Here is a 25,375-nt window from a genome sequence, read left to right on the forward strand (position 1 = left end):
CAGTAAATGGTTTTTACTTTTACAGTAAAACGATTTCATTTTTTTTTCAGTAAAACTATTTTAAACCACTCTTTCAAATGTATCCAGCGTAAGATAAACATCAGAGTAATAGAAAAACCATCATCACTCATTTAAAAATTACATGGGAACACTTCTCATTAGGTCAGAAATTTCCTATCGTTTCATTTTTCTCTTTTTCAAAACTGTATTTCCATTCTATCTCAATACGATATACTTGTATGTTCAAAATTATTTAATGAAAAAAATTACTTAATGATCCTAGGTCTCTGAACACAGATTTTGTGTACTAATTGAAATTTTGTTATTTACATCTCAAGGTCAAAAAAATCCCTTCTGGGTTGAATGATTATCACAATTATTACTATAAGTGATCATTTATCATCGAACAACATATGTGGTATATCTGGACAAGCTATTACTACTGCCAAAGCATCTTTACAAGATGGACTGGGGGATGGGACATACTGACTTGAACAAAGAGGCCTCCCTGACACAGTATTTCAATGCTCCCCCCAGAGATGTTTTCAGCTGGAACAGTGCACCGTGGTGAGATCCTGGCTCTGGTTATGCTGGAGAAGCCAACCATGCAAGACTAACCCAGCGCTAGGCCTGCCCCACAGTGGGTTCTCAGACAAATTGGCTTTCGCAGAGAGCTCATGTTCTGAAACCCGACTGCCCTAAAACTATCTGTGCCTCAGGTCCCTTGGCAAATCTGCACAGACACACACACACACACACACACACACACACACACACACACACCCTGGGAGAATGCGTTCTCATTTGAAGCGTTCTGCCTTCCCTCAAACTGTTAAATGTGGGGGTTAGAGGAGGCTCCCCAACCCACAAGATAAGCCCAACACATCTACCTGGAATTTCTACACGGAAGTTTGTGGGTTTCTCTGCTGTCTGGAGAAGCAGATATTAACGTTTTCAAGCAATAATTTGCTTCAAATACACATGGTTCCCATTCCCCACCCTCACTCCCACCCCACCACCTGGCACAGGCCCTCAGGTGAGATAGTGGGTGGTGGTGCAGAAACAGGAAGGGGGGGTGAATGGGGGGGGGGTGACCAACACCTCCTCATAGGAATCCCCTCAAATGCTGCCCCTCTTCATGGCTGCTCTGAAGACCCAGACCCTTAAAAGCAGGCTGCTCCTCTCTGAGGTCCACACAGGATTCTTTTCAGTCTACTTACCCAAGTTTAAGTTCTCACGGGCTGGTAAATGCAGTGAGCTTATTTGCAAGCCAGGGTCATATCTGCCTAGCAACCCAACATGAAGACTAGAAGGGCTATAAACGTAGACAGAGAACAGGCTGGCCAACTTTGCACAAAGGAATCTGTTCTCATGCAAATGACCCAAAGCAAGATGGCTAGAAAGAGAGAGCAGAGGGGATAGCCTCAGGAGCCAATTTATTTCCCCAGAAGATGTTGAGGGACTTTTAAGGGCATCATCACAGCCTTGCCCACTGTAAATGAAGCACCGGAGGGGCTCTGCTGCCACTGGGCTTATGGCAGACACAAGAGAAGATGCTAAAAGGGGAGCTGAACCCTAAACTTCAAATCCTGATTTTTCTGGTTCTGTCGTCCAGACTCCAAGGGTTCTTTTGTTCGCATTTAGAACTAAACAGAGTTAGTTTTGTTTGGGGGGGTTTTGATTAGCATGGTAATGCAGTGCTTTCCCTCTCTTTGCTTTCTCGGGAGGAGTGAAAAAAGCAGGGGTTTTCACGCTTGGTCTCACTAGGAAAGGGACCAAGGTGGAGCCAGCCTCTAACCAGGGCGAGCAAAAGTCACTGGCTTGTGGCTGGCAAGACCGGAGAGAGACTGGGTTTCCAACCTCCTCTCTGTTCCCCAAATGCAGGTGACAGATGTCATCTTTGGATGAGGTTCTGCAGCAAAAAGGGCCAGGGTGTGTCTATAAAAGTTGTGAAACCTTGGGTGAATCCCTCTGGTGCTCTGTGCCTCGACAACTCTCATCTGTAAAATGGGGATAGTGTCAACGGCAGAATGTTACCCCTGCAGAATGAGGTTAAAGTTAGATCACATGGGGACACCTGGGTGGCTCAGTGGCTGAGCATCTGCCTTTGGCTCAGGTCATGATCCCAGAGCCCTGGGATTGAGTCCCACATATGGCTCCCCAAAGGGAGCCTGCTTCTCCCTCTACCTCTGTCTGCCTCTGTGTGTCTCAAATAAATAAATAAATAAATAAATAAATAAATAAATAAATAAAATATTAAAAAAATAAAAGATCACATGTATGTATGGCATTTAATACAGTGTTGGAAAAAAAGAAAACATGCAAAAAAATCAATAAAAGGACTAATATTAAAATAATAGCAATTTAGTATTCGTGTGATGATCATTGCAGTAATGCCTCCCCAGAGAACTGTGCTTTCACTCTGGTCAAATACTCAGATGTGACTTTCTCAATTATTCATTCACACCTAGAGCTTTGGGCATGATTTGCCTAATGTTTTAAATCAAGAATCTGAAGCACCAGGAACTTCCCAGACTTGATTTGAATCGCTTAGTTATAAGTAATGGGCTACACCCATAGGTTCCCAATACCCAATACAGTAGATACTGTGCCATAAATATGACAATTCCATACTAAGAGCAGTGGCAGGTCCTAACGCACGGCAAGATCCTAAATGTCCAAGATTACACTTCGAGTCAGTCCAGTTTTAGCAATGCTGTCATTTCAGTGATTCGAGTCATTTTTTAAACATCATCACGTCTGGATTCTTTCAAGAACAACTCGAAAAAAAAGAATCTTTTGCGGGGCTGGAGGGGTGTTGGAGTCAGCAATCGGTATGGTAAGCCATAAATAATAGCAACAATAAGGGCTAATGGGCACCTGGGACTCCCCGCATGCCAGTCACTTTGATCTGCACTTTACAGGCATCATAAAGCCTTCGATTCTGAGGATACCACCTCTGACCCCATTTTATGGATTTGGACAGTGACGCTCCCAAGAAGTGAAGGTGTTCCCGCAAGGTTGCAAAGCTCATCAGCTGCCCCCTGGCTGCACGGTACTGGCCGCCAACAGGGGACTTCCCACGGAGACACCTGCTCCCCACCTAGCCCACGCCACAGCTCGTAAGAGCACAGAGCAACGTTTAAGGGAGAGAAAGCAGGCAGCGACTGCAAAGGGATTTTTATTAAAACTCAAATCCCCGACTCCTCCCGATGGCGACCCCGCGCGCGCGCGCGCGCTCCCAAAGTAGGCTCCCTGGAGTTTCTGACATCAGAACCACTTTCTCCAACCCCAATGGAGGCAGCAACCCGCACCCCAGTCGGCGGGGACACGCGGAGAACAAGGCCCTTGCTTCCGAGCAGGTGTCCACTTGGCCCCGGGAAGGTGAGGTGGAGACCGGGAAGCCCGGTCTGCGCCCCCGCGGGCTCGGGGATGCCCGGGACACGACACACTGCTTTGTCCCCGTGACTAGATCGTAACCGGCTTCCCGGGCGTCGTCTGCGGAGTTCACAGTGACCTTGGGGTCGCGGCTGTCGGGATGGGGGGCACGAAGGCGTCCCGGCCCCTCCGGCCCCGGGGCTCTCCGCGGACCGCGCGGCCGTGCACCTGTGCGCGCGTCGCCAGCAGCCGGGGAGGGAGGATGCGCGCGCCCCGAGCGCCGATGCTGACTCAGCCCGCGGCTCCCATCCCTGCCGCGCGGCGCGGATGCCGGTGCCGCCGCCGCCGCCGCGGGGAGAGCAAGGCTCCCGGGGCAGCCCCGCCGCTGGCTGGCTGTCCGGGGCTCGCTGCGGCACCCCCTCCCCCGCACCCCCCACGGGGGAACCAGGCGCCAGTTGACGAAACGGGGGGAAGTGGGCGCAGGAGGAGGAACTCGGGGTTCGCGGCGCCGCGCGCGCAGCTCACACCCAAACTGGCAGGAACCTGTTCTGCCCGGGGCGGGCGCCGAGCTGCGCCCCGGCGCGCCCCCCCTCCCCATCGCCCAGTCCTGCCCCCGCGCGGGGGGCGCCGCGGGAAGGGAGGCGGCCCCGGGGCCCCGCGCGCGCCCGGCCGGGGGGGGGTGCTGGGGGAGAGGTGCCGCCGCCCGAGCACGCCCGCGCTCCCCGCCCGCGGCGCAGCAGGGCGCCGGGGTCCCGCCGGGCAGGGCGCGCGAAAGGAAGGCCGCGCCCGCGGGGGGGGGGGGGGCGCGTGCCAGGGACCCCGGCGGCGGCGCGGGGGGCGGGGGCGGGGAAGGGCCCGGGCGGCGACGCCGTTACCTTCCGTGACCCCCGGCCCGGGCCCCGGGCGGACGCGCGCCTGGCGCGGCCCCGGTCCACGTGGGCCGGCGCGCGCGCGCCAGGCCGGCCCCCTCCTTGGCGGCGCTCGGCGCTCGCAGCACATGGTCGGCGGCGGCGCGCCCCCGAGGCCGGCGGAGACCGGCTGCAGCCGGTATAGGATAAGGGATAGGCAGCGGCGCGGGGCCGGGGCGCGGGCAGCGGCGCGCAGGGCCCGGGCGCAGGCGGCGGGGTGGGGGGCGGGGGGAGGGTGTGGCCGGGGTGCCCGAGGCGCGGCCGCGGGTGGGGGGCCGGGGCCGGGGCCGGGGCGCTGCGGGCCGGGCGCCCGGTGCTCCGCCGCCGGGGCCCGTCTGCCGGAGGCTCGAGCCCACGCCCTAAGGGGTTAAACCTTTCTCATGTTCCCGAGCGGCTTATAAGGAGGGGGAGGCCAAGCCTCCGCCTTATTGGGAGCCTTTTGGGGTTTATTCTCTTCCCTTCTAACTTGGTGAGTTGGTTTTATTATTTTACATGTTTAAAAGTTTGATTGTGGGGTGTGGGGTTGTTTGTTTTTTTTTTTTTTTATAAATCGGTGCGGGGAGCTTTATCTTATTTATTTATGGGGGGGCGGAGGTGGCGGGCGGGAGAGGCGGGAGGAGACCACTGCGCAGCCGAACATTTTGGAGAGGTTATGCTGAAAAAATATTCTGACAGTTGGGAATGCCCAGGGCCACCGGGAGGACGCGCCCTCGCCAGTGGGCAGCCGAGAGTGGGTCGCCCCGTGGCCCCGGCGGTCGGGGGTCCCGGACCTCGCTGGAGGCGGGCTCCGGCCGCAGTGGCCGCTCGCTCCGGGCTGGGGGCTTCAGGTCACCGGGCGAGCGAGCCGGGGGCGGGGGGGGGGGCGCCCGGATGAGCCCTGCGTGGATTTTCCGCATGAAGTTGCCTGCGCGTCACCAGAGCGAAATGTCAGAGGTACCTTCCAGGCTGGCGCGCGCGCAGGGCGGCCACTGAGGCAGCGCGAGGGCGAGTGGGAATCCCTGGGTCCCCCCCGCACCCCCTGTCCCCCGCCCGCAGCCGGCACGCGCGCCCGGGGCAGCGCGCCTGACCCCGCAGGGCAGGGCGGGTCGCACACCTGGACCGCGGAGCTGTCAGCGCCTGACGCTGGTCCCGCTCAACTTCCAAGGCTCCGGCGGGGGCTGCCAACCGCGGGAAAGCGCCCGGGTGGCCCAGCCGGGCCGTAGTGGCGGACGATGATTTTGCAGAGGAAATGGGTTCTTTCCTTCAGGGCATATATATATTTTTTTTTCCTTTCCGTTTTGTTTTTTTTTTAATTAAACCCCCACCCTCCCCCAGCAGACAGGTGACCGATAGAAGTTTGTTTAGGTGGCACGGAGAATGTCACCCAACGCGGGGGGCGTTAGTGTTAGAAAAAAGCTCCCCGGAGGCAAGCCGGGAAGAGCATTATTACAAGTTGACCACCTGGAAGCTGGTTTTGTTTGCACAGTGAGACACTCCAGCTCCTTCTTGAAGGAGATGGTATCTACACCACCACCACCACCACCACCACCACCCCACCCCCCGGGGAAGGAGGTTTCTCGGTTATCTTACTGTTTTGCAAATCATAGGAAGATGAGTGTCTTGCCTACAAAAAGAAAAAAAAAAAAAAAAGAAAAACAACTACCAAGTGTGCTTATGCTGAAATTTCTAAGGGATGCATCTTCCCATGTCCCAAGCACCATTACGCGGCATTTTTGGGGTGGGCGATACATCCTGCCCCAGGGATAAAGAAATACCTCTCCTCCGAATTAAGGGAAGGGTGGCCAAGATAGAGAGTTCCAGTACGTAAATAAACAATGCAGCCAAGTGGAAAAGCTCCTTCTGTCTTAATGAGTACCACTAACTGTGAGTTTTCCTTCTGTGGTTTCCAAAAATGGACTTTCCTCAGTGGAACTCCTGAGGAGGACACTTAAACTAGGGGTTCAGGTTTCAACATCGTGATCTTGTAAAATGGGTGAATCGGTTGTATCCAGTGATTCAGAGCTGCTGAGGGGGGACTTCAGGTTAGGTTTGGGACTTCTGTAGTAGAGAATTCAAATGAACTTCACCTAAATACAGACTGGTTTGGACAACTGGGGCTGGAAACAACTTGTCGAAAGCTGTTCTCCAGGCTACGCCTTTCAGAAGAACAGAGACTGGCAGTGCGTTTGCCGAGAGGCTTGGCTTATCCCAGCACTCACCACCATTTCCATCCAAAGCCTGCATTTTGAACTTTGCTCTGAACAGAGTCTGATGCTCTATGATAATCCAATAGCTTGCATTCTTGATACCCCCCAGATCACACCTTTTCCTCCAAAAATCGACTCCCGGAGAAATTCCTAGGTATAGCAGATTTCCACGCTTTGGCACAATCCTCATTTATTTAAGGGTAAGACAACCACATACTCACAGGAAATACTCCAAACTGCCCAGTGTATTTTGTCACTGTATTTCCTTTGGAAAGCCATGAGGGTAGAAGGTGGGTTGGCTGCCAGGAACCCCACCCCTGTCCCCACCCCCCGCTGTCATAGAATTTTACAGTTGGGAGAGACCCTCAAGTACGCTGTGTCTAATCCCTACCTTACAGATGATGAAATTTAGGGATTAAGTGATTTTCCCAAGATTGTGCAGCCAGTTAATAGTAAACAGACATTCAACAAAGAAAGCCCGAGGGGGGTTTCAAGACAACCAACCCATGGGCTTTGTGTCAAAGGGCTCAAGAGTTAAGAAGGATGAAAAGTCTAACTCTGAGCAGGTCAGGCTAAAAGCTGTGCTAAAACTGGAGATTCCTAGGGCAGGCAGAGATCGGAGATCATGAGCAAAACTCTTTTTACCTGCTGACAGCACAAAATCAAGGAGCAAAGTGATTCGGCCACTCAGCATGATTCACCAGTTAGACCCCCACGTGGGAAACCAATTTCCCTTTCCATACATAAGCTAAGTTCACATCACCGTAAAACCGAAACAGACCATATTTCATATTCTGGAACCCATAGAGGCTTCAGAGTCACTGAGTTCAAAATTCAGGCCTTTGTTTCTAGCTTTGTGGAGGTGGACTTTTTAAAAGCCAGTTGGCCTGCAGAATGAATAGACATAAGAAAAAGGAGAAGAAAAAAAATTAAAATTTAAATTTAAAAAAAAAAGAAAAAGGAGAAGAGTCCAGGGAGGGAATTCCATTCTGCAAGCAGAGACTTCCTTACTTGCTTTTTAGAAGCATAGGGCAGGGCCCTGCTTCTAAAAGAAGACCCCGAGACCTCTACTTTGTATAGGGAGCTTTTATTGAGCACATACTATGTGCCAAATGCCCCGCTGGGCACTGGGTCTAGAAAGAGCTGCCGACTGCCCTTTAAGGTGCCTGCCCTATACGTGATCCTACGTGCAAAACACAGATGTCATCCAGTGTGTTTTAGAAACCAAGTTATTCTATGATTATTTTATATTGTGGTCTTGTCTTCAAAGCTGAATATAATAGGATGTGCGATGCTTTAAGGTGATAGAGGCATAACGTTTGGAGGAGGAGTGGGTTTGGGCGTGTCATTGTCCCTTTATGATGTTCCCAGTAATGATCATACGAAAGCTGCTGTCATCCAAAAACCTACCATGTAGGTGAACGTTCTACTTGGATCTTGCTTTAGGAGAGTAGCACAGACGTAAAGCAAAATTAAAAAAAGAAAAGAAAAGAAAAGAAAGAAAAGGAAAACACCCGGAGGGAGCTCAGAAAGTACCCAGGGAGCAGTCAAGTCTGCCATCTAACCACCTGCTGGAGATCAGATCTAAGCAGGGTCCAACTACTTATCACTCACATTTGCAAGAACCATCTAGCATTTGCACTTTTCCTGCTTGTGCTCGGGTTCCCTGGGCTACCCAGGTTTGGCCTACTGAATAAGAAAGTATGAACCGCTAACTTAGAATGAGACCTTAAAAGATCCTCCAGGCCAACCTCATTTGACTTAACAAGGATCCCAGGCCCAGAGGGTGCAGTTGACTTGCTCAAAGTCACAGAGTACAGTGGTGATAACAGTTTATAGAACTCTTTACACACAGAGGGCAAGAGAGTTTTTGTCCCTGAAAGGCATTCCTCACAATCTCTACCAGAGCCTTCAACATGCTGTCCCGTAGACTGAGGGCAGGGCCCCGGGAGGCAGGAGATCTGATTCTGGACCACTTAGGTCGAGTGCCTTCTCTTGGGTTTAGTTACACCCCCCCCCCCTTCAAAAAGCATGTAAAATTTTACGATGAGATGGACAAATGAGCTCCAAATCCCCTTTCCACGTTAACATCTGATCATTATAACACCACTCCCGGCTACTGGTTGATGGGAACTCCGCCTGTTACACAGGTCCAAACCGCAAATCATGACAGGCAAAGAAAGGGTGAGACAGGGACCCATCACCAGAACCTTCTAAGGATAGGGTAATCCCCGCTTCATACAAAAATTGCAATCCTGTCCTAAATGCAGTCCTATGAAAAGGTTCTGTCTCTTGATCCCATAGTGGTTTTAGGCTAGGGAGATATTTCAGTCTGTCTCTTTGGGACCTTGATCAATTTTATCCCAATGTGTTCTTATTCAGGTTGGGCCTGAGCCCCAAAGTCATACGGGCACCCTTCTGGGTTAGAACAGTTGTGCCAATAGGTCGCTGGGCTTGGTTGCCACTTAGTCTAACTGCTTGTCAAACCTGCTGAGCTCTGGAAGGTCATGGCAGATGGTTTTACTCTGCATTTCAGGCTTAGGATTCCTGTCATTACCATCCACAAAGATTTAAGTCCATAGAGCAGACCACCACTCTGTGTCTCACTGTAGTAACCTTGGGGGCCTGGCATGGGGCCTGGCCCCTCATAGATACTTTGCTGAAAAATTCAACACAGACTGTATGCAGGGTCTGGAAGAAGGAAGGGAGAAGAAGGTACAAAGAGAGAAAGGCCCTAGGATTTGTTTTCCTTGAGCAAGTAAGATAAACACAAGTAAACCATACCCCATAACTAAGGGATACCTGTCACAGGAAGGGAGCCCCGTAGGTTAAGTGGGTCAGGAAGCATTATGGAGGGACGCCGGGGTGGCTCAGTGGTTGAGTGTCTGCCTTTGGCTCAGGATGTGATCCCGGGATCGGGGATCGCGTCCTACATCAGGCCCCCTGCATGGAGCCTGCTTCTCCCTCTGCCTGTGTTGCTGCCTCTCTCTCTCTCTCTCTCTCTTTCTCTCTCTCTCTCTCGGTCTCTCATGAATAAATTAATAAAATCTTAAAAAAAAAAAAAAAAAGGAAGCATTATGGAAGCAGGAAGATTTGATGGAGCAAGGCCTGACAGGTGCCAACCCCTTGGAGGGGTGGGGGAGGGTGTGGCCCCAGACAAGGTGGTTAGAGACGGGAGGGCAAGGAGGAGTCCGTTTGGACCACGGCCTGAGTCGAGTCTTAGAACTGGAAGCCAGAAGGCTACAAGGATAGGGTGGGGTCCCACTACGAAGGCATTGAAAGCCAGGCTAATCCGAGGGTTTTACGTATCCTTCAGAAAGAGGAAAGCCACTGAAAAGGACTGAGCAGAAAAATGTCATAACAGTGCAGCATTTCAAAGAGATTAATCGTACCGGATGCATGGAGCCAGTTAGGCTAGTAAAGGAGTCTAGGGCTCCCCAAGGAAAAGCCCAAACTAATAGCCTGGTAGGGGAATGAACTGAAAGGGGTGAAGCTAAGGACCGAAGCTTTGGGCTCACACCACTTTCCCCCACCCTCCCCCCATACCTCTCCCTAGGGATAAACACACAATACTAGATAGACCCTATTACTGGGAAGTACTTTTATTTTTATTTTATTTTACTTTATTTTATGTCTTCTAGATCTCAAGCCAGGCACTGTTTCACTCCTCTGCCCCAGCAGCCCTCCTCCTGGGAGTGAATTTTGAAAGCCTAATGAAGGAAGGGTGTTGTGAAAACCTCATTGGAGGGAGGGCTCCCGCCTTCCACCTTAAATCAGCTGCTTTCCATGTTGGGGAATACTGATGGCAAAACTGTTCTGTTGATGCTCAGCCTACATCTCGAGGCATTTTGCTGGCCTTCCCTCCCACCCCCTTTGCAAGTGCTCTCAGGACAGACACACTGACGCACATCAAAATGCAGAGGTCTTTGCTGCAGAGAACATAAGCTTTTTTAAGCATCTTATGCCCTATTTCATTCAATCAAATATTTAACAGTTAAGGACAGAAAGTGAATGCACTGTCCTTTTAGAGACCCAGCTACCGTGGGAACGGCGCCATCGATAGGATGAACGCTACTAAGTTGGGTCAGATTTGCTGCTTTTTAAGATTTATGGAGTAAACTCAAAATATTAGATCCTAATCCCCAAACTTGGCAAGTCTACTGGAGAGATGAGGTGGTGTCCTCTTATTTGCCCTGCGTTATCAGTGAAACCTGCCTCAGTACTTGAACACGACAAGTTATGGCCAGGAAAAGACACCCACACATCCTGAAAATTCACATGTATACAACTGTATGGTTGGAGAGAATTTTTTTTTACCCCATTTATTTGAGAGAGAGAGAGAGAGCATGGGGTGGGAGGAGAGGCAGATGGAGAGGGAGAGCATGCCCACAGGGCTCGATCCCAGGACCCTGGGATCATGACCTGAGCCAAAGGGAGACACTTAACCGACTGAGCCACCCAGGCACCTGGTTGGAGAGAATTCTTAAATTCAAGTGTTCCAAGACCATGGACTCATGTATTATTTTAGATATTATTGGGAAGATTCAAGTTCACCCATCCTCCCTCTGGTGTTAAATACAGCATTTCGCCATACTAGTGGTGTTACAGGCACAGGTCTGTTTGTTCTGATGTTTGTTGCAAGTTCAAATGGAAAAGTATATTGAGGTCAGGGCTAACTTGGTTACGCTAACTGGCTGCCGGGGCCCTGCACGCCTTAGTGCTTTATTTGGTCAATGTATTCAAGGGTATGTGTCAGTTGCTAATACAGCAAGTGGTGGTCAACTGCGAGGAACTTACTCCTGCTAAACAAATTCCCAGAAGACAAGAGTTCTCACATTTATATGTATATATATTTAACATATACATGTTATATATATTATTTACAGCTACATTCTCCTGGGACACCAGATCCTAATCAGAATATTGCTGACTGAGCGGGAAATGTGATCAATGATCTTGAATGGCCAGTAGCATCAAGTAGAGATGCATGGCATGTCTGAAGGCACACTTCTCCCACAGAAGGTGCTAGATGGAATGTCAATGTCTGCCTCGTAGCCCCCCAGTGTCTAGGCTTCATTTCTGATCAACCCTCCTCATGATCAGCTCAGGTCTCCTTTACCTGGCTTGTCTTCAAGTTCAAGATCAACATCAATACTTGGGTCTGGTGGCCATTCTGTGTCCTTCAGCGTGTTTCTACCTATGCCATTCTGATTCCTTTTGTTTTTTTCCCATTTATTGTCACAGCTAAGAAGTCTTACTTCCAAATTCTTTGGGGGGTTCCATATACAACACAGATCTCCAGAACCAAAGAATTTGGAAGTAACACTTCCCAGCTGTGACAAATATGTAATCGCTAGCCAAAGACTTTATAATAACTGCACATTATTTAAATATTGATCAGCCTAAGAGATGTGGTCAGTAGTTCTTGTTATGTTTGCTAAAGAGTAGCAAAACCATCACCCCTTGGGCTATTGCTGGTCTGAATTTTTTTTTCACTTTTTATTTCAGATTAAGAATGACCCAAAAGACATCACAGCTTTGTTCCAGAGCCAATGTTTATACTCAAGTGCCTGATGGAGGATGGGGCTGGGTGGTAGCTGTGTCTTTTTTCTTCGTTGAAGTCTTTACCTACGGCATCATCAAGTCATTTGGCGTCTTCTTTAATGACTTAATGGACAGTTTCGATGAATCTAATAGCAGGATTTCGTGGGTCATATCAATATGTGTATTTGTCTTAACATTTACAGGTCAGTACCTCTTTCTGTTTAAACAACATGTAAGCATGTGCCACTTTCCCTTGGCTTAACTACACAATGGTACCCACCATGTTTGCGATGCATTTCCTTATATGACTCTTTCTAGTCTCAAATAAGTAATATGGTTTTCAGGGTTTGACAAGAAATAAGAGGTACCAAAGGAAAAGGCTTTATCTGCCATCCTTGATGGCCTTCAGTGTGTACACACATGCATTAAACACAAACTGTATGCACACTCTTAGGACACAATAGATGACTCTGAGACCAGCACTAAACCCCCATCCTGTAGAGTCACTTTCTGAAGAAGCAACCGCAAAAGCACTTGACGTTCTAGGACCTGATCTCCTAAACGCATTTGGCAAACAGGCTAGGAACTTGTAAATGTAGATCCATATAGAACAAGGGGATGTGGAAACAGGATATAATGTAAGGTTACACATCTCATCCAGGAGGGACACTCTGAATTCCAGACTCCTGCTTCCCTCAAGGGTTTTATTGGCTAACCAGGTGCAGGACCCCCACATCCAGCAGCATTGGAGAAAGTGGGATTTGAGTACAACTTTCAACATGCTGATTCTCATTGGGTCCCAAATGGGCCTGATTCTCACAACGGCCCATCCGTCTGCCAGGAGCACACCAAGGGCTTCCAGAAAACACAACTACTGAACTCACCTCGGAAACTTAATAGGGTTGACCTTACACTTCACTGACTTTACCCTAATAGCCTCCCAATGGAACTCCTGCCTCTAAAATTTGCTTTCTTCAACTATAGTTTTCAGCCATATACTGTCTTACAGAGGCAGCTCCCCTGTTCTTTCCTATCGAGCACCAAACTTCACTTACTACTCCTGGCACTCTCTCCTGCAAGCTTCACAGAAGAGTTCCTAGTCCCAGTTTAACTGAGTATTAAGATACTTAATTGTTTAATTGTGCAAAGTTTACTTTCTTGGAGAGATAATTACTTTTTTAAAAGATTTTATTTATTTATTTATGAGAGACACACAGAGACAGAGAGGCAGAGACAAAGGCAGAGGGAGAAGCAGGCTCCACGCAGGGAGCCCAACGTGGGACTCGATCCTGGGTCTCCAGGATCACACCCTGGGCTGAAGGCGGCGCTAAACTGCTGAGCCACCAGGGCTGCCCTTGGAGAGATAATTAGAACGAAAAGTTTACCTTTGATAATCTAAATAAAAAGAAACTGCCAAAGCTTCGCTTTGAGCTCTTTTATAACCAAAAACAACAATACAGTCAACAAGAAATTTCCAGTTAATACTATTATAACACCAGAAGGCAGTTCTCTTAAATGCTATTATTATAATAATTAATGCTTGGAGCCAACATACTACCTAAAACTGATGACAGTGGTTTCATTATGAGCAATATTCAATATTGGCTTATAGTCTACTAACGTAAGAGTCATATATGCACCAAAGCCAACAAAATTTAGTCCTTTTTTTCCCTCCTCTATCAAGTATGTTCTATGTTATTCTTTTACTCAGTTCTCAAGGGTTTCTTCATCTCAGTACATTCAAGTCAGAATCAGGGTCAGCCTGAATAACATATCACTAGGAAACTAATTTGTCAGATTTACATGGTCTGCAGGATATGGAATATAGAAGCTAAAGGGATGATCATTCATCAGCCACTCTGAATTGTCCTTCGGCTCTCCTCCTTTTGGAGTGTTCAACAGAGAATTCACTGTACTTTCATAAGATTTTCAGAAAAGCCAAATGTAAATGAGCTAGAAAAGAGCCTAAAGGGGATCCCTGGGTGGCTCAGCAGTTTAGCGCCTGCCTTCAGCCCAGGGCATGATCCTGGAGTCCTGAGATCGAGTCCCGCATCGGGCTCCCTGCATGGAACCTGCTTCTCCCTCTGCCTGTGTCTCTGCCTCTCTCTCTCTCTCTCTCTCTGTCTCTCATGAATAAATAAATAAAATCAAAAAGAAAAGAACCTAAATGGAGCTTTTTTTTAAAAAAAATAAAGAATCCAAAGCAGTGACTATAGAAAAAGTAAATGGTTCAAGCCATCATGAGAAAACCCATTTTTATGACAGTAACATACATTAAATGCATATCTAACTTTATAGGTGCTCATGGTGAGTTTATATTGCTTTCATCTAAAAATATCACTGTAAGTTTTATACTGTTATTCTGGCTTTCTCTGTAAGAAGCCCAAAGAACATACTATCCAGTTGAACAAATAGAACCATTGTGTAAAATGCATTATATATTGCACGTCAACTCTCCATGTGCAAGACTTAAAAAAAAGGAATCTTTTTTTTTTAAGATTTTATTTATTTGCGAGAGAGAGCACAGACAAGAGAGCATGGGGAGGGGGGCAGGCAGAGAAAGAGGGAGAAGAAGACTTCCAGCTGAGCAGGGATCCCCACATGGAGGTCAGGGGCTCTACCCCAGGACCCTGGGGCATAACCTGAGCCAAAGGCAGATGCTTAACCGACTGAGCCACACAGGTGCCCCAAAAAGAGAAACTTTAAGAAAGCTAACGCTTATGTCTTTGGAGTTAAAATATCACATTATGGAGGTGCCTGGGTGGCTTGGTCCGTAGAGCATCTGATTCTTGATTTCGGCTCAGGTCTTGATCTTGGGGTGAGATCGAGCCCTGCATCAGGCTCCATGATCAGTGTGGAGCCTGCTTGAGATTCTCTCTCCCTCTCCCTCCATCCTTCCTCCTGCTTGCTCTCTCTCTTTCTAAAAAATAAAATCTTAAAAAAAAATAAAACTAAAATGTCACATTTTGGTCCGTCACTGCAGCTCCCCTGTCTGCTGTCCTGAGCACTCGTTTCGGACACCGTCTGGTGGTGGTGGCTGGGGGCCTGCTTGTCAGCACGGGAATGGTGATGGCCTCCTTCTCCCGGGAGCTGTACCACATGTACATCTCAATTGGCATCATATCCGGTAAGTGTTGCTCCTGGGCTCGAAAAGTTCTCCAAATACTCAATCTGAAGAACAAGGAAGGGGTATGGGGCATGAGGGGGTCCAACCCAAAAAGTACTTCTGTCTCCCTTTCTCTTTTTTCCCTTTGAAATGACTAGTGTCCCAGATGGATGGTTCTGAACTGGGCTGGATGGACTCCAAGGGAATCAGGGCCTGAGAGTTTTTGATGGGTTTTTAAAAAAATATTGACCAACAAGAAAGATAACTTCTCTTTTTCATGAGCTTGCAGCCAAAAGACATCATTTTCACAAAGTAAGATGTGAGTTTCTTTAGCAGGTATTCCCACAGTGGGAGTCCGGGGCTTCTGGGCTGTCAGGGAGAGGGCAGCGAGCGCACTGGGTGTCATCCCAGGGGTCTGAGATACCTTTTTCCTTTTAAAAGAAGTCCACTCATTACAGATGATACATGTATTTAGTGAAGATTTGTACTTTTGATGCACTTATCAAAGGTCATTTATTTCCAAAGTCTTATAGAAAAACTATATTCAACAGTAGCCTATTGTGAATTATATCAATTTTGATGCAGAAAAATAGGGGGAAAAAACAGAAAGCAGTTATACTCCTAGCATCCCCAAAACAATGGTTACAGCTTCTCTAGACCTCTAATGAAACCTATTTTTATTCTATTATTTTTTACTACAGCACCTTTTTCCAGAATGAAATTCTTGGCTCCCAGAACTTATGATTTAAAAAATAAACACCCCTCCCCTACTGAATAGTTTATAATGGCAGCTTCTATTTCCCCTTTTGCCCAGGAATTATTTAGGAAACACATTGTTTGGATTTCTAAGAGATTAGATTGTCTGGTTGTTAACTTTTTCAGTATTATTTTCAAATTGTCATGCACTGACTTGTTGGCACATAAATCTTTTGGGAAACCAAAAAATGTCTTTTTGATATGGTACTTAGTATAAAAATACTAAGTAATCCCAAAAGTACACACATAATACATACGTTGAATTAAATATTAAAACAAAAATAAACACAAAAATCCCAGATCTTTGAATGCACCCTTCTGGTATCAGTCAGTATGTGGTTCTTACTGCTTTTTCCGGCTTCCTTTCAGGTTTGGGATACTGCTTTAGCTTCCTACCAACTGTCACCATTTTATCTCAGTACTTTGACAAAAGGCGCTCCATGGTCACTGCAGTTGCTTCCACGGGAGAATGTTTTGCGATGTTTGCTTTCGCCCCAGGTAGGCAACTACAGTAGTCCACGTGGGACTGTGGGCTGGGGGAAGCCACTCGGCCGTTCCTGCCAACAGTGGGCTGATGGGTGACTATAACTGTATCCATACGGAAAGGTTATTTGCCTTCTCTCCTTCAGCACATTTTTAGGATCTGTCCTCACTAATCTCATTTTAGGATTTCAGACACTGTAATACTAATCCAAGTTGACATAAATAGGAAGGGTGCAAGATGCGTATTCAGTGGGAAGGCTTGAAACATCCTTTCCAAAATAAATAATTTAATGATTTGAGATTATTCACACTATTATTTCTCTCCTTCATTAAAAGTGCCATATTCAACATGGATTTAAAATATGCTAATAAAGTTATTAGTTTTATTTTCTGTCTGTGGGTAGTCTCACAGCAAAACAATTTTTTTTTTTTTTTTTTTAGAGAGAGAAAGCACGAGCAGTTGAGCTTGTGCTCATACACCAGGGGGAAGGGGCAGAGGGAGAGGAAGTATCTCAAGCAGATGCCACACCCAGCCAGACACGGGGCTCGATCTCATGACCCTGAGATCATGACCTGAGCCAAAATCAAGAGACAGACACTTAACCGACTGAGCTACCCAGGCACCCTCACAGCAAAATTTTTACCCCTGGTTTCTTTGCTACCTCAACATTAGTAGGTGAATTATAAGTAGTCTAACAAGTAGTAGGCCAATAACCTTGGAGACCCAGATTTATTTCTTACTCTGCTGTTTTTAGTTTTTGTTTTTTTTTTTTTTAGTGGCCAGCAAAGCAAGGTTTGAATGATAGCAAAGTGACAGTACAAAGCTCCCAAGGCAGGAGGGGACCCAAGAGAGTTGCCACCAGAGTTTCTAAGTCTGGGGATTTCTATGGGCTCACTGGCAGACTGTTTTAATCTAATCAACCCTCCCTGCGCCTGTCATCGAATCAGGTTTTTATCATCCATCTATCCCGTGGGAAAGGGTGGAGGGCTCCTTCTAGGGTGGTGCGAAATCCTTTAAAGGTGGTTTCCTCTTAGGGCAGGGAGGTGGTGGGGGGGGGGGTGGAGCTTGTCTCTGCTTGCCTGCGGTCCAGCCATCCTTCATCATTCCCTGCCCTGAAGAGGTAACCCCAAATGCTGTTAGGGAAGCAGGACAATGACCAATCGTGACTACTTCCTGCTGGCCAGGGGCAAAGGATGGAGCAGCAGTCAGGGTTCCTCTCGTCCTGGCCTAGCAAAGGGTCCCCAGTAGAAGTCTGGTTTGACCACCATGTGAGGCCCCATCTGAACCACCATTTGGAGTTTGCTGACCTTTATTCTGGGAGATAGAAAGCAGGTTAGGGCATTTAGGAGGTGATGCACAAAGTACAATGCAAGATGGAGCCTAGCCAGGGGTCCTTCGAGAGATAGAGGATATTTCGGTGAATTCCATGTACCGTGAGAAGGCAGGTGAAAGGAATGTAGTAAGGATTGATCCAATACGGGGAAGAAGACTGATCTATGTCTTGTCTCTTCAAGACTAGTTTGAGATCCTCCCTGGGTTCACAGAGGGATTTTGGTTCCTCGTTGTTAGGCCCCAGTGGGGACCAGGGTTTGACTCTGGAATGGTGGATCCAGGCCCCCTGGGCCGCAGTTGGAATGGCTAACATCACTGTACGCAGGCCTTCCCAGACCGCTCCAGCAAGCACTCGGTCTCCAGAGTGAAATGCTGGTTGGTTATTTTGGGGCTGGGCGTTGGGAAGCTCCTTGCAAGAAGGCTGAAACAATTTATCAAATCAAAGACTTCCTTGTGTATCAGCAGGTCATAAGATCTTGAAGGGTACTCTGCGGTTTCTGGAAGAATGTGTCAGTGGATTACATTTTGTTCAAAGGAGATAGTGCAGAAGTATTTAGGGGGGACATGTCATGATGTCTGAAGCTTTTCACATAGTTGAGCAAAATGAATGTGTGTGTGCATATAAACATACAGACAGAGACAGGAAATGTTAACTGTAGAATTTAGGCGAAGAGCAGGAGGGCAGGCACATCGGTGTCATTCTTTTTACTTTAGTGTCCACTTGAACTTTTTCAAAATAAAACGTGGAGAGGAGAATCAGTGGTCTGTGAATGCCCTGAGGGTGGAAAGCATATCTCGGTCGGCTTTCTTTCTCACACGGGGCACATCCCCGGGACCTGGTAGGCACTCAAGAAATGTAAAATGAGGAAAGAAAAATTGCACCCACTTTTGCCAGAGGAGCATAACGCTTTTCAAAATACCCCAGCCTAGGGAGTGCCTGGCTGGCTCAGTCTTAGAGCCAGCAACTCTTGATCTCTGGGTAGTGAGTTCAAGCCCCATCTTGGATGTGGAGCCTACTTAAAAAATAAATAAATACATACATAAATACCAAAAAAAAAAATACCCAAGCCGAAAATACTTCGCAATTTGAAGTTTTCCACATTAATGGGAGGGATAGGAGGTAGGAAAACAGGCTTAAAGTGAGTGGATCCCCCCTCCAAGGAGTGTGGGGCTGCCTTGCTAAGCCTATCTCCTGGATAACCAGCTTACCACGTCTTCATACCTGTGTGCTCTCAAAGAATTGGAACATAATAAAATTCTACCGATTATCACTTAACCTTTCTGGGACGATTACAAAGATACTTGCAGGTCTCGCAGGGCCAGCATCGTTCAGTTCTCCCTGCAGGGCTCTCCCTGTGGCCAATTCCCCCAGCCTCACATTCCAGTGTCCGGCCTGCCCTGGTCCGCAGCCGAGGCCCCAGCTTAACTGGCGGGAAGGGCAGGACTCCGGCAGCTAAGGAGAGTCTGCCGAGCAGAACTGTGTCATCATTTCATTCTGGGATAATCACGAGCTTTTTGGAGTCTTCCTTTATCTTTTTACTTAACCCCTTCCTGCTGAGGATCGAATGGGCGAGTGTACAATGATCTCGAGTTCAGATGTGGGAATTTCTATTTTTAAAAGGCCAGACAGTAAATACGTTAGGCTCTCATGGACTAGAGGTAGCTGTCAGAACCCCTCAAACTTGCGGTCACAGCACCAAAGGAGCTTTATTACCCAAGCCAGGCAGCGGATTGGATTTGGCCTGCAGGGCGCTGTTCGCCAAACCTGGAAGTAGGTCACCAACTTAGTTCATTTCTTAGGCCTCCACCTGGCAAAATGCACCCTCCAAACCTCAGCCAACAGGGTTTGCTTTATGTAGGATGACCCCTGTGCACATTTTCTCCTTTACTGGTTCATAAGAGCATCAAAACCGAGGACGGAGGATGCAGCACAGGTGGACTGCGGTCACGCTGCTGGGTAAATTCTTAGGACAGTTATTACTACATCTGAATCCTGATTTCTGCTGGGTATTTTCTCCTGGGCCTTGAGTCTGTTTCTGACCTTAGATTTTATTTCCTCTCCGCTCCCGCCCTACTGAAGCAATCACGGCTCTGAAAGACCACATTGGCTGGAGATACAGTCTCCTCTTCGTGGGCCTGCTGCAGCTGAACATCATCGTCTGCGGCGCGCTGCTGAGGCCGATCATCATCCGAGGACCAGGGTCCCCGAAAGCAACCGCGCACGAACATCGGAGAGAAGTGCAATATATGCTCGAAAATGAGAAAACACGCACCTCAATCGATTCCATTGACTCAGGAGTAGAACTAACTACCTCACCGAAGAATGTGCCTAGCCAAGCCAACGTAGAACTGGAGCCGAAGGCCGACATGCAGCAGATCCAGGTGAAGACCAGCTCCAAGCCAAGCGATAAGAAAGCCCCTTTACTGGACTTCTCAATCTTGAAAGACAAGAGTTTCATTTGTTATGCATTATTTGGTCTTTTTGCAACACTGGGGTTCTTTGCACCTTCCTTGTACATCATTCCCTTGGGCATCAGCCTGGGCATTGAGCAGGAGCGCGCCGCTTTCTTGCTGTCCGCAATGGCAATCGCTGAAGTTTTTGGGCGGATCGGAGCTGGCTGTGTCCTCAACAGAGAGCCCATCCGCAAGATCTACATCGAGCTCATCTGCGTCATCTTGTTGATGGTGTCTCTGTTTGCCTTTACTTTCGCGACCGAATTCTGGGGTCTGATGTCATGTAGCATCTTTTTTGGCTTCATGGTTGGGACCGTCGGGGGGACCCACATACCACTGCTGGCCGAGGACGATGTCGTGGGAATCGAGAAGATGTCTTCTGCTGCGGGAGTGTATGTCTTCATCCAGAGTATAGCGGGACTGGCCGGACCACCCCTTGCAGGTAATGTGAACACACAAAATCCCAACCCTTGTCTACTAGCACCTTATCAGTGGTGCTCACTTCTCGTTACGGTCTTAAGAAAAAGACTGCTTTTTATCATCCCATAGAATTTCAGAGCTGGCAGGATTAGCTGAGCCAACTCTCTTGATTTTATATATGAGGAAATTGAAGGTCAGCCAACCACCATACGGTAAATTAGTGACCAAGTCGGGATTAGAACCTACGCCTGCAGTTCAGGCCGCCCCGAGCTTCTGCTACCACCTTGCCTTGGATGTGCCAGAGGGGACCCCATCCATGTAGAACTGCATTAGCCTCCGACTTTTGGAAACAGCAGCACGGAGGGACTTTTTTGTAAGTCATCTTCCCTTCTAAGAAGGGAACAAGGGAACTAAACCAGAGCGCGCTCCCCAAATACTTAATTGATTACCACACAACATTTCTTGTAGGAAGGATTGGGTGTGCTCCATACCTTAGCCCTGAATTAGGTCCTCAAAAGTTATTATGATAGAAGTTGTATCTCATTGGATAAGATCCCTGAGGATCCCAAGGGAAAATAATAGAGCTCTTCCTTCTCTTGGAAATAGTTCCTGTTCAGAGAAGCAGGCTTAGGGATCCCTGGGTGGCGCAGCGGTTTGGCGCCTGCCTTTGGCCCAGGGCGCGATCCTGGAGACCCGGGATCGAATCCCACATCAGGCTCCCGGTGCATGGAGCCTGCTTCTCCCTCTGCCTATGTCTCTGTGCCCCTCTCTCTCTGTGACTATCATAAATAAATAAAAATTTAAAAAAAAAAAAAAAGCAGGCTTAAAAGAAAAAAAAAAAAAAAGAGAGAAGCAGGCTTAATCTAACTGTCTCAAGTTTTATTCTCTATGAGCACAGATTAGCCCATGAAGAACATGCTAGCAACACAGCTGTCTCCGCCCTTATGTTTGTCCTGGCTTATCTCTCCTCCCCAGCCTAGAAGTGATTCATGCCTTCAACACTCTTGTTTCTTTAGGAGAATCAGATAAAAACAGAGAAGGCTAAGCCCCTGAGAAGCCTCTGAGCCTGAGGGGAGCCTGGGGGAGCGAGGGTTTGTGCCCGTGTTGCTAACAGATATGAATTTCTCTCAGGTCTGCTGGTGGACCAGAGTAAGATTTACAGCCGAGCCTTCTACTCCTGTGCAGCTGGCATGTGTGTGGCTGCCGTGTGCCTCGCGCTTGTGAGACCTTGTAAGAAGGGACTGTGCCAGCCTCATCCTGCAGGGGAAGCACAGGTGGAGAATCCTCGTGGGAAAGCTTTACAAGACATACCTGAAGACTTTCTAGAAATGGACCTTGGGAAAAATGAGCATAAAGTTCACGTGAAACTGGAGCCAGTATGACACGCTTTCAAATAAGGACGGCCACCCTGTTGGCTGGAAGGTGGGCGGACGGGGGGCAAGGGAGGTACAGGGGCTATCCACTCTACCCACACTTCAATCTACATTTTAAAGGGAATGTACATGTGAGCACTACCAACATCCTTTTTTTTTTTCTTTTTTAAGTTTTTCTTTTTTGCTTGTTTCTTAAGCCAAAACAAAAACAACCCAGCATTCTTCTGTACCTAAATCTGGTTGTATTCAGTAGCAACACAGAGATACAAAGAAGGACCCTGTTGTTCACATTCCAATTTTAAAATAGTGACGTGAATTGGTGAAGTGGTTTTAAGAGCTCTCACGTGTGATAAACAACTATCTTACAAAATGACAGCCAGCCCAGATCATTGAAATGAAATTGGCCACTCCAGACAAACAAACAAACAAACAACAAAAAAAAAACTTAAGTCACTTTTAAAATTTCTCATTTTCAGAAATATGAACAAATTGTTTAAAACCCCTTGGAAAACACTGAGGTCTCCATTCACCAACTGTGGCCTCTCAGTGTTTCAGATATTCCGTGGGAATGAAGTACAGTCCAAGACCAAACATTTGGCTAATAAACAGAAATTTTTTAAAAAGATACATAACTTGAACTTCATAAATGTGAAGATTACCACTTCTTTTTATGGCCAGTCATTACCAGAAGTATTTCAACACAGAATATAGAGAATGACATTCGAAAATGTGTTTTCCTATTGCTTTTAATTATTCAGAAATATGTGACTGTAGTGTCTTTAATTTAAACCACTATTTATTATTAAGTTATTCTAGGATGATTAATCAAAAGAAATAAAATCCAAGACCTAAGCATCATTTTTACCTCCTTTTTGCAATCCTTTAAATGCCTCAAAGAATACTTCTTATCTTGTAAAGCTACTCTCATCAGAGGGCCAGGTTGTAATGATTCTTCAATTTGATTAAAAGCCACATGTGCTATTTGAAGGGGAAAAAAATAATCGCCTTAGCTTTTTAAAAATAATTTGTTTTATCACCTAAGAATACTTGAGGATCTACTTTGATCGGAATTATATTTCATTGAATTGTTGAAGCATTTCTGACTTTCTTTTTTTTAACAGCTAATTGTTGAAGCATTTCTGTATTTCACATGGGGTAGCAGAGACATTTATTTTACCATCCTAAGTTATAAGTTGCGATTTACAGCTTATATAAACCTCAGTTGCTCTAAGTTGCCAGAGTTATCAGGTAACTAGTCGCTGTTGGGATTTTTTGTTTGTTTTTGGAGTTACACTACACGTATAGTATTTCTCATGTTATCATTTTTCTGTAAAGAGAGCAAGTGTGGGCTACTTATATGTACTGAATCTCACTCTACAGGTGATGGTCGCTCGCTGCTCCATCTTTTATTCATCTTTACTGTTAATTTATGACAACTCAGGGGGAAAAATATAACAAGCCTAGTTTGGTTACAGGTACACACAAGCTTGAATATTTCTCTGCACTGAAATGAAAGTGGCATAGTTCATCACCACCTGCTACATTTTGTATAGCATTTTATCAGCCATAGAAATAGGACAATCTGTAAAACTTTGGGGGTTGGGGTTGAAAATGACAAAGTGTCCGTCGAAAACAGACACACCTAACACAAGGTGGATGTAGCAAATCTCTGTCACTGCTTGAGAAGGACTTTGAGCTTGTGGCAGTTTTGCAGACTTACATGACTTCAGCACTTTACAACATTTTTTACTATGAATGTTCAATACAATTTAATATTTATAACTGATTTCTGAGCAATCTGCTCTAAGTCCATTCTGTTAACTGCATGAAAAAAAAATGTATGCCAATTTAAGTATGTCAATAATCAGGTTTTAAATGTTTGGAAGAAAATTAAAACAGGATTGCTGATTTGTTCTGTATTTGTGACATTCTGGTACTTCTAGATTTGCAATAAATGTATGGCTTTTTTATTTAGAGACTGATTAGTTTTTTTATAGACTCATCGGCGTTCATTGTTTGATCCAACTAAAGTTATAAACACCCAAGGAAGATGCACTTCAGATAAATAATTTCTTTTCACTTTTCTGCAAAATCTTTTAATTCTACTAGAGACACATAAACATGTCCAAGAAGTGTTTGCAGAGCTTGATTATTTTTTTAATGAAAAATATATGAATGAAACGATATCATGGTCACCAGAGAGTAATAGCTAAGCCTATCAACAGTACTACATCGTTGAGACTATCTATATCCAGTTATAGACTAAAAGCTATTCTGACCTCTAAGTAAATAGCATACTCTCCATGGCAAGGGTCAGCAAACTTTTTCTGCAAAGGTCCAGACTGTAAATATTTATGGCCCTCTGGGCCATGTGGGTTTTGCCACAACTACTCAGCCCCACAGCAGTAGTATGAAAGCAGCCAAAGAGAATATGTATATTAATGAGCATGGTTGCTTCAGTAAAAATTTATTGATGGATACTGAAATTTTAATTTCATCATGGAATATTATTTTGGTGGGGTTTTTTTTCCCCAACCACATTAAAGTGTCAAAAGCCCCTATTAGTTTATGGAAAGAAAGGAAAGAAAAACAGGCAGTGGGCTGGATTTGGCCTGCGGACTGTGGTTTCTGAGCCCTGCTCCGTGCCTCGGTGACCCTGGAAAGGTCAGTGCCACTGGTGGCACCCCTCTGAAAAGGAACGTCCTGCCCAATATAGGAAGGGATCCCTGTGGTCAAAGTGGCTTTTAGATCAGAGGTGCCAAAGACAGGAAAGATCAAACAGCTGATGGCACGTTAATTACAAGTTTTCATTTCCTGGGATTAAAGAGATTCTGGTTTAACCTTGCTGACTTAATAATGTTTCATCTAAATGAACACTACTTCCCTCCCCAAAAGTAAAATTATTCCAGTGGCAAAACTGAGTTATGATCATGTGCTCTTTTTAAGACAAATGCACCCTTGATGGATATAATGTTTCCAAGCCTTTTAACAAAGTTACTGGTTTTGTCCTCCCATAATGCATAATGTAGCTTTTGTACATGGCTTTGCCTTTCCTGCAGCTTAATACCTGGTGATAAAATAGAAAATAGATCTTATGTCAGGGTTCCCATGGCCCACTTACCCATTCAAGTCAACTAGAGGTATTTATTGCATTTAGATTTTCGTACTCTTTCTCAAAAATATTCTCAGTGGTTGAGCGTCTGCCTTCAGCTCAGAGTGTGATCCTGGGGTCCTGGGATTGAGTCCCACATCGGGCTCCCTATGGGGAGCCAGCTTCTCCCTCTGCCTATGTCTCCGCCTCTCTCTCTCTCTCATGAATAAATAAATAAAATATTTTTTAAAAAAGGGAAGAAAGAAAGAAACACCAATGCTTATTTTAAAAAGCTCCCAAGTATCAGGCTCGCTGGCAGTTCAGATACTGTTGCCTTTAAAAT

General features: G+C 46.6%; 2 protein-coding genes across 12 annotated transcripts in view; one reads left to right on the forward strand and one right to left on the reverse strand.

Annotated features, from left to right (window-relative positions):
- The window catches only part of ARSG (arylsulfatase G), a 108,104-nt gene that overhangs the window by 77,857 nt on the left and 4,872 nt on the right, over positions 1–25,375 (reverse strand). The window contains exon 1 of one of the 9 annotated variants that reach the window (XM_077853684.1): positions 4,254–4,367. The exons of 7 other annotated variants lie outside the window; for them this stretch is intronic. The gene's annotated coding sequence lies outside the window, so the exon portion shown is untranslated. Of the gene's footprint in view, positions 1–1,220; positions 1,350–4,253; positions 4,368–25,375 lie in introns of those variants that run through there. One more of the 9 variants, XM_077853685.1, reaches the window with a different exon arrangement.
- On the forward strand, positions 3,238–23,915 carry SLC16A6 (solute carrier family 16 member 6). 3 transcript variants are annotated; one of them, XM_077853690.1, is made up of 6 exons: positions 3,238–3,384; positions 11,981–12,219; positions 15,000–15,143; positions 16,248–16,376; positions 19,775–20,590; positions 21,700–23,915. In XM_077853690.1, exons 2-6 carry the CDS (start codon positions 11,988–11,990, stop codon positions 21,948–21,950), a joined length of 1,572 nt encoding a protein of 523 aa, XP_077709816.1. In that variant the 5' UTR covers positions 3,238–3,384; positions 11,981–11,987; the 3' UTR covers positions 21,951–23,915. The 3 variants fall into 3 exon arrangements, with proteins under 3 accessions (XP_077709816.1, XP_077709817.1, XP_077709815.1); XM_077853691.1 differs by lacking the exon at positions 3,238–3,384 and adding an exon at positions 4,345–4,425; XM_077853689.1 differs by lacking the exon at positions 3,238–3,384 and adding an exon at positions 4,570–4,755.

This window comes from Canis aureus, chromosome 16 (genome assembly GCF_053574225.1).
Source record: "Canis aureus isolate CA01 chromosome 16, VMU_Caureus_v.1.0, whole genome shotgun sequence".
Taxonomy (NCBI): Eukaryota; Metazoa; Chordata; class Mammalia; order Carnivora; family Canidae; genus Canis; species Canis aureus.